The 16,255-nt window shown below is 46.5% G+C and overlaps 1 protein-coding gene across 13 annotated transcripts in view; it reads left to right on the top strand.

Moving 5' to 3' along the window:
• Nucleotides 1-16,255, top strand: part of LOC146025912 (interferon-induced very large GTPase 1-like) — a 226,550-nt gene that overhangs the window by 27,917 nt on the left and 182,378 nt on the right. For 11 of the 13 annotated variants that reach the window (XM_083156096.1, XM_083156106.1, XM_083156098.1 and 8 more), the window contains exons 3-5: nucleotides 11,614-11,703; nucleotides 12,086-12,156; nucleotides 12,590-12,622. In XM_083156096.1, coding sequence (XP_083012222.1) covers nucleotides 11,614-11,703; nucleotides 12,086-12,156; nucleotides 12,590-12,622 — 194 coding nt within the window. The remainder of the gene's footprint in view (nucleotides 1-11,613; nucleotides 11,704-12,085; nucleotides 12,157-12,589; nucleotides 12,623-16,255) is intronic. The other 2 variants (XM_083156102.1, XM_083156100.1) reach the window with 1 other exon arrangement.

The raw sequence follows: 16,255 nt of genomic DNA, 5'->3' as shown, positions 1-16,255 counted from the left end.
ACGCCCTACGTTTCATGGTGTTCCTATGAAAACGCTGGTCGTTCCCATGCTGAACATTCATTCGCAACCGTGCGGGGGGAACTCGGCAACCATGGGGTTGGCCGTCGTTGCAGCATTGCGTTGCATGTGGACCAGAATAAGGTCTCTAGTCCCATAAGACAGAACTTATCAGTGATTCTACTTCTTGTGCCTCAGGCAAGGCTGGCAAAGCAGAAATCCCAATAAGCAACCCTAGGAGGCCGCTTTTTTTTTTTCCAGCCAATAACACATGGGTCCGGGAACTTAGCCCAGATCCCATGTGTTATGCCCAGATAATTGGTCATTTACCACATAGTAAAAACAGGATATAATTGGAAAGCTCAATAGGACTATTGGCTAAAAATCCAGTTTTTACCATGGGACAAATGACAGCATGTAATAGCATACCGCCCTAAGAATCTCTACAGTACAGGCCTAACTAGAACGTTGTGGGCCCCCATAGCAAAAAAGGCCCCTCCCAACTCAGGTCTAAAGAGTGTACATTCCTTTGACACCAGCCCACAAAACTCTTTGGGTTCCAAGCCGTTACAGAGGTGGGGTTGAGGATGGGGGTCGCCAGGACTGTGTAGGTGCTTTTGCCCGCCAAAGAGCATCAGGACTCTGTATTTATCTCATATCTCTCATTTATGTTTCCTTCTATCTTGAACATTGCCACACATACATACAGTGCGGCTCTCATTCATACTGTACATACAGTGCCACTCATACATACTGTACATACATACAGTGCCACTCTCATTCATACTGTACATACAGTGCCACTCATACATACTGTACATACAGTGCCATTCATACATAATGTACATACATACAGTGCCGCTTTCATACATACTGTACATACAGTGCCGCTTTCATACATACTGTACATACAGTGCCGCTTTCATACATAATGTACATACATACAGTGCCACTCATACATACTGTACATACAGTGCCGCTCTCATACATACTGTACATATACAGTGCCGCTCTCATACATACTGTACATACAGTGCCACTCATACATACTGTACATACAGTGCCACTCATACATAATGTACATACATACAGTGCCACTCTCATACATACTGTACATACAGTGCCACTCTCATACATACTGTACATACAGTGCCACTCATACATACTGTACATACAGTGCCACTCATACATAATGTACATACAGTGCCACTCATACATAATGTACATACAGTGCCACTCTCATACATACTGTACATACATACAGTGCCACTCTCATACATACTGTACATACATACAGTGCCACTCTCATACATACTGTACATACATACAGTGCCGCTCTCATACATACTGTACATACATAGTGCCGCTCTCATACATACTGTACATACATACAGTGTCGCTCTCATACATACTGTACATACAGTGTCGCTCTCATACATACTGTACATACAGTGTCGCTCTCATACATACTGTACATACAGTGCCACACTCATACATACTGTACATACAGTGCCACACTCATACATACTGTACATACATAGTGCCACTCTCATACATACTGTACATATACAGTGCCGCTCTCATACATACTGTACATACAGTGCCGCTCTCATACATACTGTACATACATAGAGTGCCACTCTCATACATACTGTACATATACAGTGCCGCTCTCATACATACTGTACATAAATACAGTGCCTCTCATACATACTGTACATACATACAGTGCCGCTCATACATACTGTACATACATACAGTGCCACTCTCATACATACTGTACATACATACAGTGCCGCTTTCACACATACTGTACATACAGTGCCACTCATACATAATGTACATACATACAGTGCCTCTTTCATACATACTGTACATACAGTGCCACTCATACATACTGTAGATACAGTGCCACTCATACATACTGTACATAAAGTGCCACTCTCATACATACTGTACATACAGTGCCACTCTCATACATACTGTACATATACAGTGCCACTCTCATACATACTGTACATACATACAGTGCCACTCTCATACATACTGTACATACATACAGTGCCGCTCTCATACTGTACATACAGTGCCATTCATACATATTGTACTGTACATACAGTGCCGCTCTCATACTGTACATACAGTGCCATTCATACATATTGTACTGTACATACAGTGCTGCTCTCATACATACTGTACATACAGTGCCACTCATACATAATGTACATACATACAGTGCCGCTTTCATACATACTGTACATACAGTGCCACTCATACATAATGTACATACAGTGCCACTCTCATACATACTGTACATACATACAGTGCCACTCTCATACATACTGTACATATTAGTGTTCCCCTAGGAATTTTTGGGGGCAGGGCGCCGCTGTATGGGATGGGGGCGGACCGGGCCCGCCGACGTCATCGTTGTAGGCGTGCCCGGGCCGCTGCGTCATCGTTGTAGGCGTGCCCGGGCCGCCGCGTCATCATTGTAGGCGCGCCCGGGCCGCCGCGTCACCAAAGGAGGCGTGCCCGGGACGCCGCGTCACCAAAGGAGGCGTGCCCGGGCCGCCGCGTCACCAAAGGAGGCGTGCCCGGGCCGCCGCGTCACCAAAGGAGGCGTGCCCGGGCACCGCGTCACCAAAGGAGGCGTGCCCGGGCCGCCGCGTCACCAAAGGAGGCGTGCCCGGGCCGCCGCGTCACCAAAGGAGGCGTGCCCGGGCCGCCGCGTCACCAAAGGAGGCGTGCCCGGGCCGCCGCGTCACCAAAGCAGGCGTGCCCGGGCTTCCTCTGTTGTACAAGGGGGCGGACCTGGCCCCGCCGAAGTCCGTGAGCTGCCGGGGAAGCCTAGTGCCGCCGAGATTGCGGTGCCTGGAGCTTCCCTGGGCACAACATCAGTCAGGCAGCATGCTCTTTTAACGGGGCACTGCTGGAGGGGCAGGGCGCATTTTGCCCTTTAGAAATCGGGCAGGGCGCAGTGCCCCGCTAAAACAGCCTAGCGGGAACACTACATATACAGTGCCGCTCTCATACATACTGTACATACATACAGTGCCGCTCATACATACTGTACATACTGTACATACAGTGCCACTCATACATAATGTACATACATACAGTGCCGCTTTCATACATACTGTACATACAGTGCCACTCATACATACTGTACATACAGTGCCACTCATACATACTGTACATACAGTGCCACTCATACATACTGTACATACAGTGCCACTCTCATACATACTGTACATATACAGTGCCACTCTCATACATACTGTACATATACAGTGCCACTCTCATACATACTGTACATATACAGTGCCGCTCTCATACATACTGTACATACAGTGCCGCTCATACATACTGTACATACAGTGCAGCACTCATACATACTGTACATACAGTGCCGCACTCATACATACTATACATACAGTGCCACTCTCATACATACTGTACATACATACAGTGCCACTCTCATACATACTGTACATACATACAGTGCCACTCTTAAACATAGTGTACATACATACAGTGCAGCTTTCATACATACTGTACATACAGTGCTGCTTTCATACATACTGTACATACAGTGCCACTCATACATAATGTACATACATACAGTGCCACTCTCATACATACTGTACATACAGTGCCACTCTCATACATACTGTACATACAGTGCCACTCTCATACATACTGTACATACAGTGCCACTCATACATAATGTACATACAGTGCCACTCATACATAATGTACATACAGTGCCACTCTCATACATACTGTACATACATACAGTGCCACTCTCATACATACTGTACATACATACAGTGCCACTCTCATACATACATACAGTGCCACTCTCATACATACTGTACATACATACAGTGCCACTCTCATACATACTGTACATACATACAGTGCCACTCTCATACATACATACAGTGCCGCTTTCATACATACTGTACATACATACAGTGCCGCTCTCATACATACTGTACATACATAGTGCCGCTCTTAAACATACTGTACATACATACAGTGCCGCTCTCATACATACTGTACATACAGTGTCGCTCTCATACATACTATACATACAGTGCCACACTCATACATACTGTACATACATAGTGCCACTCTCATACATACTGTACATATACAGTGCCGCTCTCATACATACTGTACATACAGTGCCACTCTCATACATACTGTACATACATAGAGTGCCACTCTCATACATACTGTACATATACAGTGCCGCTCTCATACATACTGTACATATACAGTGCCGCTCTCATACATACTGTACATACATACAGTGCTGCTCTCATACATACTGTACATACATACAGTGCCGCTCTCATACATACTGTACATACATACAGTGCCGCTTTCACACATACTGTACATAGTGCCACTCATACATAATGTACATACATACAGTGCCTCTTTCATACATACTGTACATACAGTGCCACTCATACATTCTGTACATACAGTGCCACTCATACATACTGTACATATACAGTGCCACTCTCATACATACTGTACATATACAGTGCCACTCTCATACATACTGTACATATACAGTGCCACTCTCATACATACTGTACATACAGTGCCGCTCATACATACTGTACATACATACAGTGCCGCTCTCATACTGTACATACAGTGCCATTCATACATACTGTACTGTACATACAGTGCTGCTCTCATACATACTGTACATACAGTGCCACTCATACATAATGTACATACATACAGTGCCGCTTTCATAATACTGTACATACAGTGCCACTCATACATAATGTACATACAGTGCCACTCTCATACATACTGTACATACATACAGTGCCACTCTCATACATACTGTACATTTTAGTGTTCCCCTAGGAATTTTTGGGGGCAGGGCGCCGCTGTATGGGATGGGGGCGGACCGGGCCCGCCGATGTCATCGTTGTAGGCGTGCCCGGGCCGCCGCGTCATCGTTGTAGGCGTGCCCGGGCCGCCGCGTCATCGTTGTAGGTGTGCCCGGGCCGCCGCGTCATCGTTGTAGGCGTGCCCGGGCCGCCGCGTCACCAAAGGAGGCGTGCCCGGGCCGCCGCGTCACCAAAGGAGGCGTGCCCGGGCCGCCGCGTCACCAAAGCGGGCGTGCCCGGGCCGCCGCGTCACCAAAGCGGGCGTGCCCGGGCCGCCGCGTCACCAAAGCGGGCGTGCCCGGGCTTCCTCTGTTGTATAAGGGGGCGGACCTGGCCCCGCCGAAGTCCGTGAGCTGCCGGGGAAGCCTAGTGCCGCCGAGATTGCGGTGCCTGGAGCTTCCCTGGGCACAACATTAGTCAGGCAGCATGCTCTTTTAACGGGGCGCGGCTGGAGGGGCAGTGCGCATTTTGCCCTTTAGAAATCGGGCAGGGCGCAGTGCCCCGCTAAAACAGCCTAGCGGGAACACTACATATACAGTGCCGCTCTCATACATACTGTACATACATACAGTGCCGCTCATACATACTGTACATACTGTACATACAGTGCCACTCATACATAATGTACATACATACAGTGCCGCTTTCATACATACTGTACATACAGTGCCACTCATACATACTGTACATACAGTGCCACTCATACATACTGTACATACAGGTCCACTCTCATACATACTGTACATATACAGTGCCACTCTCATACATACTGTACATATACAGTGCCGCTTTTATACATACTGTACATACATACAATGCCGCTCATACATAATGTACATACATACAGTGCCACTCATACATACTGTACATATACAGTGCCACTCTCATACATACTGTACATATACAGTGCCACTCTCATACATACTGTACATATACAGTGCCACTCTCATACATACTGTACATATACAGTGCCGCTCTCATACATACTGTACATACAGTGCCGCTCATACATACTGTACATACAGTGCAGCACTCATACATACTGTACATACAGTGCCGCACTCATACATACTATACATACAGTGCCACTCTCATACATACTGTACATACATACAGTGCCACCCTCATACATACTGTACATACATACAGTGCCACTCTCATACATACTGTACATACATACAGTGCCGCTCTTAAACATAGTGTACATACATACAGTGCCGCTTTCATACATACTGTACATACAGTGCCGCTTTCATACATACTGTACATACAGTGCCACTCATACATAATGTACATACATACAGTGCCACTCTCATACATACTGTACATACAGTGCCACTCTCATACATACTGTACACACAGTGCCACTCTCATACATACTGTACATACAGTGCCACTCATACATAATGTACATACAGTGCCACTCATACATAATGTACATACAGTGCCACTCTCATACATACTGTACATACATACAGTGCCACTCTCATACATACTGTACATACATACAGTGCCACTCTCATACATACATACAGTGCCACTCTCATACATACTGTACATACATACAGTGCCACTCTCATACATACTGTACATACATACAGTGCCACTCTCATACATACATACAGTGCCGCTTTCATACATACTGTACATACATACAGTGCCGCTCTCATACATACTGTACATACATAGTGCCGCTCTTAAACATACTGTACATACATACAGTGTCGCTCTCATACATACTGTACATACAGTGCCACACTCATACATACTGTACATACATAGTGCCACTCTCATACATACTGTACATATACAGTGCCGCTCTCATACATACTGTACATACAGTGCCACTCTCATACATACTGTACATACATAGAGTGCCACTCTCATACATACTGTACATATACAGTGCCGCTCTCATACATACTGTACATATACAGTGCCGCTCTCATACATACTGTACATACATACAGTGCTGCTCTCATACATACTGTACATACATACAGTGCCGCTCTCATACATACTGTACATACATACAGTGCCGCTTTCACACATACTGTACATAGTGCCACTCATACATAATGTACATACATACAGTGCCTCTTTCATACATACTGTACATACAGTGCCACTCATACATACTGTACATACAGTGCCACTCATACATACTGTACATATACAGTGCCACTCTCATACATACTGTACATATACAGTGCCACTCTCATACATACTATACATATACAGTGCCACTCTCATACATACTGTACATACATACAGTGCCGCTCATACATACTGTACATACATACAGTGCCGCTCTCATACTGTACATACAGTGCCATTCATACATACTGTACTGTACATACAGTGCTGCTCTGATACATACTGTACATACAGTGCCACTCATACATAATGTACATACATACAGTGCCGCTTTCATACATACTGTACATACAGTGCCACTCATACATAATGTACATACAGTGCCACTCTCATACATACTGTACATACATGCAGTGCCACTCTCATACATACTGTACATATTAGTGTTCCCCTAGGAATTTTTGGGGGCAGGGCGCCGCTGTATGGGATGGGGGCGGACCGGGCCCGCCGGTGTCATCGTTGTAGGCGTGCCCGGGCCGCCGCGTCATCGTTGTAGGCGTGCCCGGGCCGCCGCGTCATCGTTGTAGGCGTGCCCGGGCCGCCGCGTCACCAAAGGAGGCGTGCCCGGGCCGCCGCGTCACCAAAGCGGGCGTGCCCGGGCCGCCGCGTCACCAAAGCGGGCGTGCCCGGGCCGCCGCGTCACCAAAGCGGGCGTGCCCGGGCTTCCTCTGTTGTACAAGGGGGCGGACCTGGCCCCGCCGAAGTCCGTGAGCTGCCGGGGAAGCCTAGTGCCGCCGAGATTGCGGTGCCTGGAGCTTCCCTGGGCACAACATTAGTCAGGCAGCATGCTCTTTTAACGGGGCGCTGCTGGAGGGGCAGGGCGCATTTTGCCCTTTAGAAATCGGGCAGGGCGCAGTGCCCCGCTAAAACAGCCTAGCGGGAACACTACATATACAGTGCCGCTCTCATACATACTGTACATACATACAGTGCCGCTCATACATACTGTACATACAGTGCCACTCATACATAATGTACATACATACAGTGCCGCTTTCATACATACTGTACATACAGTGCCACTCATACATACTGTACATACAGTGCCACTCTCATACATACTGTACATATACAGTGCCACTCTCATACATACTGTACATATACAGTGCCGCTTTTATACATACTGTACATACATACAGTGCCGCTCATACATACTGTACATACATACAGTGCCACTCATACATACTGTACATATACAGTGCCACTCTCATACATACTGTACATATACAGTGCCACTCTCATACATACTGTACATATACAGTGCCACTCTCATACATACTGTACATATACAGTGCCACTCTCATACATACTGTACATACATACAGTGCCGCTCATACATACTGTACATACAGTGCAGCACTCATACATACTGTACATACAGTGCCGCACTCATACATACTATACATACAGTGCCACTCTCATACATACTGTACATACATACAGTGCCACTCTCATACATACTGTACATACATACAGTGCCACTCTCATACATACTGTACATACAGTGCCGCTCTCATACATACTGTACATACAGTGCCGCTCTCATACATACTGTACATACAGTGCCACTCTCATACATACTGTACATACATAGAGTGCCACTCTCATACATACTGTACATATACAGTGCCACACTCATACATACTGTACATACAGTGCCACTCTCATACATACTGTACATATACAGTGCCGCTCTCATACATACTGTACATACATACAGTGCCGCTCATACATACTGTACATACATACAGTGCTACTCTCATACATACTGTACATACATACAGTGCCGCTCTCATACATACTGTACATACATACAGTGCCGCTCTCATACATACTGTACATACATACAGTGCCGCTTTCACACATACTGTACATACAGTGCCACTCATACATACTGTACATACAGTGCCTCTTTCATACATACTGTACATACAGTGCCACTCATACATACTGTACATACAGTGCCACTCATACATACTGTACATACAGTGCCACTAATACATACTGTACATACAGTGCCACTCATACATACTGTACATAGTGCCGCTCTCATACTGTACATACAGTGCCACTAATACATACTGTACATACATACAGTGCCGCTCATACATACTGTACATAGTGCCGCTCTCATACTGTACATACAGTGCCATTCATACATACTGTACTGTACATACAGTTCCATTCATACATACTGTACATATACAGTGCCACTCTCATACATACTGTACATATACAGTGCTGCTCTCATACATACTGTACATACATACAGTGCCGCTCATACATACTGTACATACAGTGCCACTCTCATACATACTGTACATACATAGAGTGCCACTCTCATACATACTGTACATATACAGTGCCGCTCTCATACATACTGTACATACATACAGTGCCGCTCATACATACTGTACATACAGTGCTACTCTCATACATACTGTACATACATACAGTGCCGCTCATACATACTGTACATACATACAGTGCCGCTTTCACACATACTGTACATACAGTGCCACTCATACATAATGTACATACATACAGTGCCTCTTTCATACATACTGTACATACAGTGCCACTCATACATACTGTACATATACAGTGCCACTCATACATACTGTACATATACAGTGCCACTCATACATACTGTACATATACAGTGCCACGCTCATACATACTGTACATACATACAGTGCCGCTCATACATACTGTACATACATACAGTGCCGCTCATACATACTGTACATAGTGCCGCTCTCATACTGTACATACAGTGCCATTCATACATACTGTACTGTACATACAGTGCCATTCATACATACTGTACTGTACATACAGTGCTGCTCTCATACATACTGTACATACAGTGCCACTCATACATAATGTACATACATACAGTGCCGCTTTCATACATACTGTACATACAGTGCCACTCATACATAATGTACATACAGTGCCACTCTCATACATACTGTACATACATACAGTGCCACTCTCATACATACTGTACATATTAGTGTTCCCCTAGGAATTTTTGGGGGCAGGGCGCCGCTGTATGGGATGGGGGCGGGGCGGACCGGGCCCGCCGATGTCATCGTTGTAGGCGTGCCCGGGCCGCCGCGTCATCGTTGTAGGCGTGCCCGGGCCGCCGCGTCACCGTTGTAGGCGTGCCCGGGCCGCCGCGTCCTCGTTGTAGGCGTGCCTGGGCCGCCGCGTCACCGTTGTAGGCGTGCCCGGGCCGCCGCGTCACCGTTGTAGGCGTGCCCGGGCCGCCGCGTCACCGTTGTAGGCGTGCCCGGGCCACCGCGTCACCGTTGTAGGCGTGCCTGGGCCGCCGCGTCACCGTTGTAGGCGTGCCCGGGCCGCCGCGTCACCAAAGGGGGCGTGCCCGGGCCACCGCGTCACCAAAGCGGGCGTGCCCGGGCTTCCTCTGTTGTACAAGGGGGCGGACCTGGCCCCGCCGAAGTCCGTGAGCTGCCGGGGAAGCCTAGTGCCGCCGAGATTGCGGTGCCTGGAGCTTCCCTGGGCAAAACATTAGTCAGGCAGCATGCTCTTTTAACGGGGCGCTGCTGGAGGGGCAGGGCGCAGTGCCCCGCTAAAACAGCCTAGCGGGAACACTACATATACAGTGCCGCTCTCATACATACTGTACATACATACAGTGCCGCTCATACATACTGTACATACTGTACATACAGTGCCACTCATACATAATGTACATACTGTACATACAGTGCCGCTTTCATACATAATGTACATACCATGCCACTCATACATAATGTACATACATAGTGCCGCTTTCATACATACTGTACATACAGTGCCGCTTTCATACATACTGTACATACAGTGCCACTCATACATACTGTACATACAGTGCCACTCTCATACATACTGTACATATACAGTGCCACTCTCATACATACTGTACATATACAGTGCCGCTTTTATACATACTGTACATACATACAGTGCCGCTCATACATAATGTACATACATACAGTGCAACTCATACATACTGTACATACAGTGCCACTCATACATACTGTACATACAGTGCCACTCATACATACTGTACATATACAGTGCCACTCTCATACATACTGTACATATACAGTGCCACTCTCATACATACTGTACATATACAGTGCCACTCTCATACATACTGTACATATACAGTGCCACTCTCATACATACTGTACATACATACAGTGCCGCTCATACATACTGTACATACAGTGCAGCACTCATACATACTGTACATACAGTGCCGCACTCATACTATACATACAGTGCCGCTCTCATACATACAGTACGTACATACATACATACTGTGCAGCTCTCATGCACATATGCATACATACATACATACATGCATGCATACATACTGTGTAGCTCACATACATACAGCCATTGTTTCCATTAACCCCCACCAGCCTACCCCTCGCACTACCATACTGGCTGGGTTGTGTTGGAGGTTTCAGATTCTTAAAAATGCTTATGCTGCCTGCTGCACTTCATTGTCTTACAGGCAGCGACGGGCATGTGAGCAGAAGGGTCACCTGAGCTGGCAGCGGCGGACAAGGGCTGTGCTGAATTGCTTGTTCTGCTGTAGGCGGAGGTGGGTACCGGCTTTCTGTTTCTGTCACAGCGCTGGCCAGCTCCTCTATGGTGCAGGCAGGGGAGGCTTCAATTCAAAGTGTGCGACTGCGTGTCATCATTCCTCAGACTCTCCGTCCGGCTTCTCCTCCAGCCCAGAGCAACGCGGGCCCAGGCCTTCCCCCCCTCTTCGCACATTGTGAGCTGCGTATAAAGCGGCCGTGGTGGCTTTTTTTAATAGTAATACAATTACTAAGCAGCATGGTCATGGGGCAGGGGAGTGCTTTCTGTCCATGGGGCCCGGCCCCCCCAGCTGCCGGGCCCCATAGCAGCTGCACCCTCGGTAGTTCCGCCACTGTACTATACTGTACTAAAGCTTTAACTGCAATTTTTTTTATTTTCAGAGTGCCGAAAGGCCAAGACATGGAACTAAATAATGGGAAGGAGCCAGTGCCTGTCAGCTCTTCACAAGCAGGTAAGCACTACTGTACTGTACTGTACTGTACTCTTTATTTTAAGAAGGACTCTCACTGGACTGTAACTTATTAAAAGCCTTAATGTACAGTACTGTATTTTAAAGTTTCTGCCATTTCCCCCTTTACTGTACTTTATCTGGCCACAACTATACAGTACTTTATTAATATTTTACAGTATTTCCGGTTCACTTACAGTAGTCATCTTTGATGTACTTTAGGAACAATTCAAATACCTTAAACTATTTTGTAATCCACAATGACCTTCTGTGTGGTACTGTATATTGACTGAGTAGTCCAGTTCAGCAACCTATTGTATAATGTACAGTATTGTAGTTTTTTTTTTTTTTAGTTTAGAGCCCCAAATTATCTGTAGTGGTGTGTAGAGGCAAACTTACCTTCTTTTTTTAATTTTCACATCACCTGATCCCCAAGACATTGAAGAGGAGACGCAGCCTTTACAAGCAAGTAAGTACTACTACACTGTACTTCTCATTTTAAGAATGACCCCTTCTCCTGTCCCTCACCTGTATTGTAATTGACCTTAATAAAAAACTTGGGGCAGGATGCACTAAACTCTGCTGTGCATTCCTCCGCACATCGCATCCATACTAATCGCATATGCATAAACATTCGATTAGTAAAGCAAACGACCGCTCTTCTGATTAGAGCTGTCCTTTGTGCTCACTCGGCACTAAACTTCAGAGTCGGAGACCTGAAAGTTCCTCTGCACATGTGCTTATAGTCTCTCTGGGTCACTTACTGTCGCAGTCTTTGATGCGGCACACTTCGAAAGCCTTACGCATTTCTACTGTATTTTGATTCATCTGACAGTACTGTATACTGTACAGTAATTGTGCAAGGCTACATTATCACACAATATCTATGTGTCTGTCTACTTACATACATACACATACTGCAAGGCTCTGGACTATAGAAGTAAATAGAATTAGTAATTTGGTTGGATACCAACCAAGCAATGGAAATATGAACTGAAACTCAAACAGCGCTGCATTCATATACTGTACCTAATAACCAAAAACAATTATATAGATGATGCTGTAGCGCTGTATAAATATAACAGTAATTAATGAGACTTAAAATAGAACAATAAAACACACTGAAAAATCTCTGAATTGCATAATACAAAAGAAAAATTCAAAGTTCAAATGGACAGGGTTGGGGAGACCTCCTACGAACAAACCACAGTTAATAGCAAAACTATTGGTATTATTTGCACACATTAATAAAGGGTAGGGCAGGGAAATGGGTGATTTTAAATCAATACATTAAATAAACAATTTTTGTTTGCCAAATTACAAATTTACAATTCCAGTTTTACAAGCACATAGCATGCCATTTATTTATTGAAGATCACATCATCGTTATGACCTCCGACTTTGCACAGGCATTCCTCTAATCTTCCAAGCATGTGTCCCATGACACTATGTAGCATAGGTATGGATTGTAGGGGCAACAGTCAATAGGTCAACTCCAATGGTCGACACAAGCAAAATGTTGACACAGGAAAAGTTTGTCATGTTTTTTTGAGCTGATATGTCCCCTATATGTATGTTTTACCCTTGATAAATCAAGGGTGAAATATATTGTGATTCTTTGGGTGACATTTAATGGTATGCAATTTTATTAAGGTTATGAAATCACACCTTTTTTTTTTTTTTAATAATCGACTATTTAATGGGATGCGAATATGCGGCTGAAAAATGCATAATGGTGCAAATTTTAGTCATGAAAATGTGCAAATGAATGCACATGTGCTATTTGTGTAAAAATGAAAGAAAAAAAAACACAGAGCATGACTAGCCCTGGGCTCAAAGAACCGGTCCTGGTTTTCTAAATTCAGGGGACAAAAAACATAGGGGATATGTGGTGGCCGGTGCACGAAGGGAACGGGTTCCCCTTACCTGAACTTTCCCGTGGCGACTCAGGTTCAGCCGTTCCTCTGTTCCCCGGTGGACGGAAGGAGGACACTTCAATGAAGGGGGATAACGCTTCTGCGGTACAACTCAGTTTTATTAGGAGATGAAGGCAACCCGTGCCCACTGACCCTCACGGCACGACAGCACTTGGGACTTAAGGTACATTAACAAGTAACAATAGTTATAAATATGAACTGGCACTTTTAGTATTTACCGAATAGAACAATAAGGTGTGACAACCTAATCACAATACGCATGTGCCCACTAGGGCCTGCAGACTCCACGTGTTCATGGTTCCGTGACGATGTTCGGGGTCAACCACCCCCGCTTTGAGGTTACTACTGGGTCAACTAATCGACACGGCACCATCAACACTGAAGACATACTTTTGGCATGTACGCAAACCAGACTGGATATGATATACCACAAACAACAATTATAACAGTAATAATAATTGGGACAACCGGTGTACCCGTATAACTAAATAACTGAGGTGACGTCACCTTAGGTGGAGCTCAGTCCTAGTCAACCTGTGCACAGGGGTCTGAGAAATGTCTGCCCTCTTGGGGCGTCCAGTATGCGCAATCAACTGCGATAGACCTGCGTCCTGCTGATGGGATGTGTCACGTGGGGCAATCGGTCCACTACCTTGGAAGTCCAGCAATACTGTGGTTGGGCCACAAGGTGGCGGCGTTTCCACACTAGAATGATAGTTAACAGGGAGCTGTGAGTCGGCTGGATCCTACGACTCTGCTTTAGTTACTTTCTCCTCTGGGTAAGGCTAACTTGCCTGAGCTATGGAGTACATCCGGGTACGAGTACAGGTGGGCACCTGAAATGACTGCCGGCCTTTGTCTGTGGGTAATTGGGCTAGCTGCCCAAGGTGTCAGGGAATGGACAGGGTGGCTGCCTGTGATGCCAGGCGTGGGGTGCAGGGGAAGTGACTGGGGTGATAACTTGTATGGGCAGGCGCTGGATGCAGGGGAAAGTCTGTCGGCAGGACGGGGGTACCTGTATGCAGCTCACTGTTGCAGGCTCCCGCCCGTCGCTCTCTGCCGTCCGCAGCCGGTGTCCTCCTCTTCAGGACGGCGACACACCAGTGTGGGCGCCACAGCCGTGACGTTGCCGCACTCGGTGGCTCCACCGGTCCCCTCTCTTGAGCCTGGCCAAGCTGGGCCGGTTCTCTCCAGGCGCCGCTACTTCTTTCTGCCGGCCGCCGGGTCTGGATGACGCGTCACACCGCGCCGTCTTCCTCTGCACCTCACAGGGACCTTCTGTCTTCAGCTCCGCTCTCTCCTTCTTTCCGTCCCCACGGGGATACGCCGCGCTCCGTCCTCGCAGCACTTCGGCTCTCCTTTCCACGCTTCTTTCCTGCACCGTCACCGCTCCGTCCTCACTCCTCCTTTCTTCCTGCCCACGTGAGTCTCTTGCAGGCTCTTTCCTGGCCAATCTCCTACCGGCCTGCCCTGTCAGTCATCTCTAAGGCGCAAAGTCTTGGGGGAATATTAACCCCATGTGTCCCGGCTGAGGTGTGGGTTAATTTAACCCTTGGTGACCCTGAAGGGATTTTGGGGGCACCACAGATACCCAGAATCTCTAAAACCGGCACCAGGCTTAAGGGCTTGTCCTGGTTCCCAAAATATTGGGGACAAAATTAGTAGAGGTCTCCAGTATTTTGGCAACCAGCACTGGGCCCAAACAGCCAACAGGTAATGCCACAGTCGGGGGAAACTTTTTATGCAAGTTCCCCTGGCCAAAGCATTCATCCCTGTGGCTGGCCAGCCCAGGCAGGAACCCTGGAGGAATGGGTAATAAATAATGGGCAATAAAGTGATCCCCCCTCCAGAGTTACCCCTGCCCAGGCTGAAGACCGGGGCTTTATCTGGTGCCCCTGGGGTGGTGGGCACCTGGATGATAAATGGTAAATAATAGATTTAACTATTGTGTAATGTTGTGGAATTACAAGTCCCACCTAGCCTGCACCGCATGCAGGGACATGGAGAACCACAAGTCCCAGCATGCAGCGCATTAAAGGGCCCGCTGGGTCTTGTAGTTCCACAACAAGACAAATAGTGAAATAAAGCACGCACACTCTAACTGTATAACTTTATTACATACTACATTCATTCACACATAATGTATATTACCTATGGATTCCCTT

The sequence above is a fragment of the Crinia signifera genome, chromosome 8 (genome assembly GCF_055691185.1).
Source record: "Crinia signifera chromosome 8, ASM5569118v1, whole genome shotgun sequence".
Lineage (NCBI taxonomy): Eukaryota > Metazoa > Chordata > Amphibia > Anura > Myobatrachidae > Crinia > Crinia signifera.
This window is presented reverse-complemented; position numbering and strand designations above follow the sequence as displayed.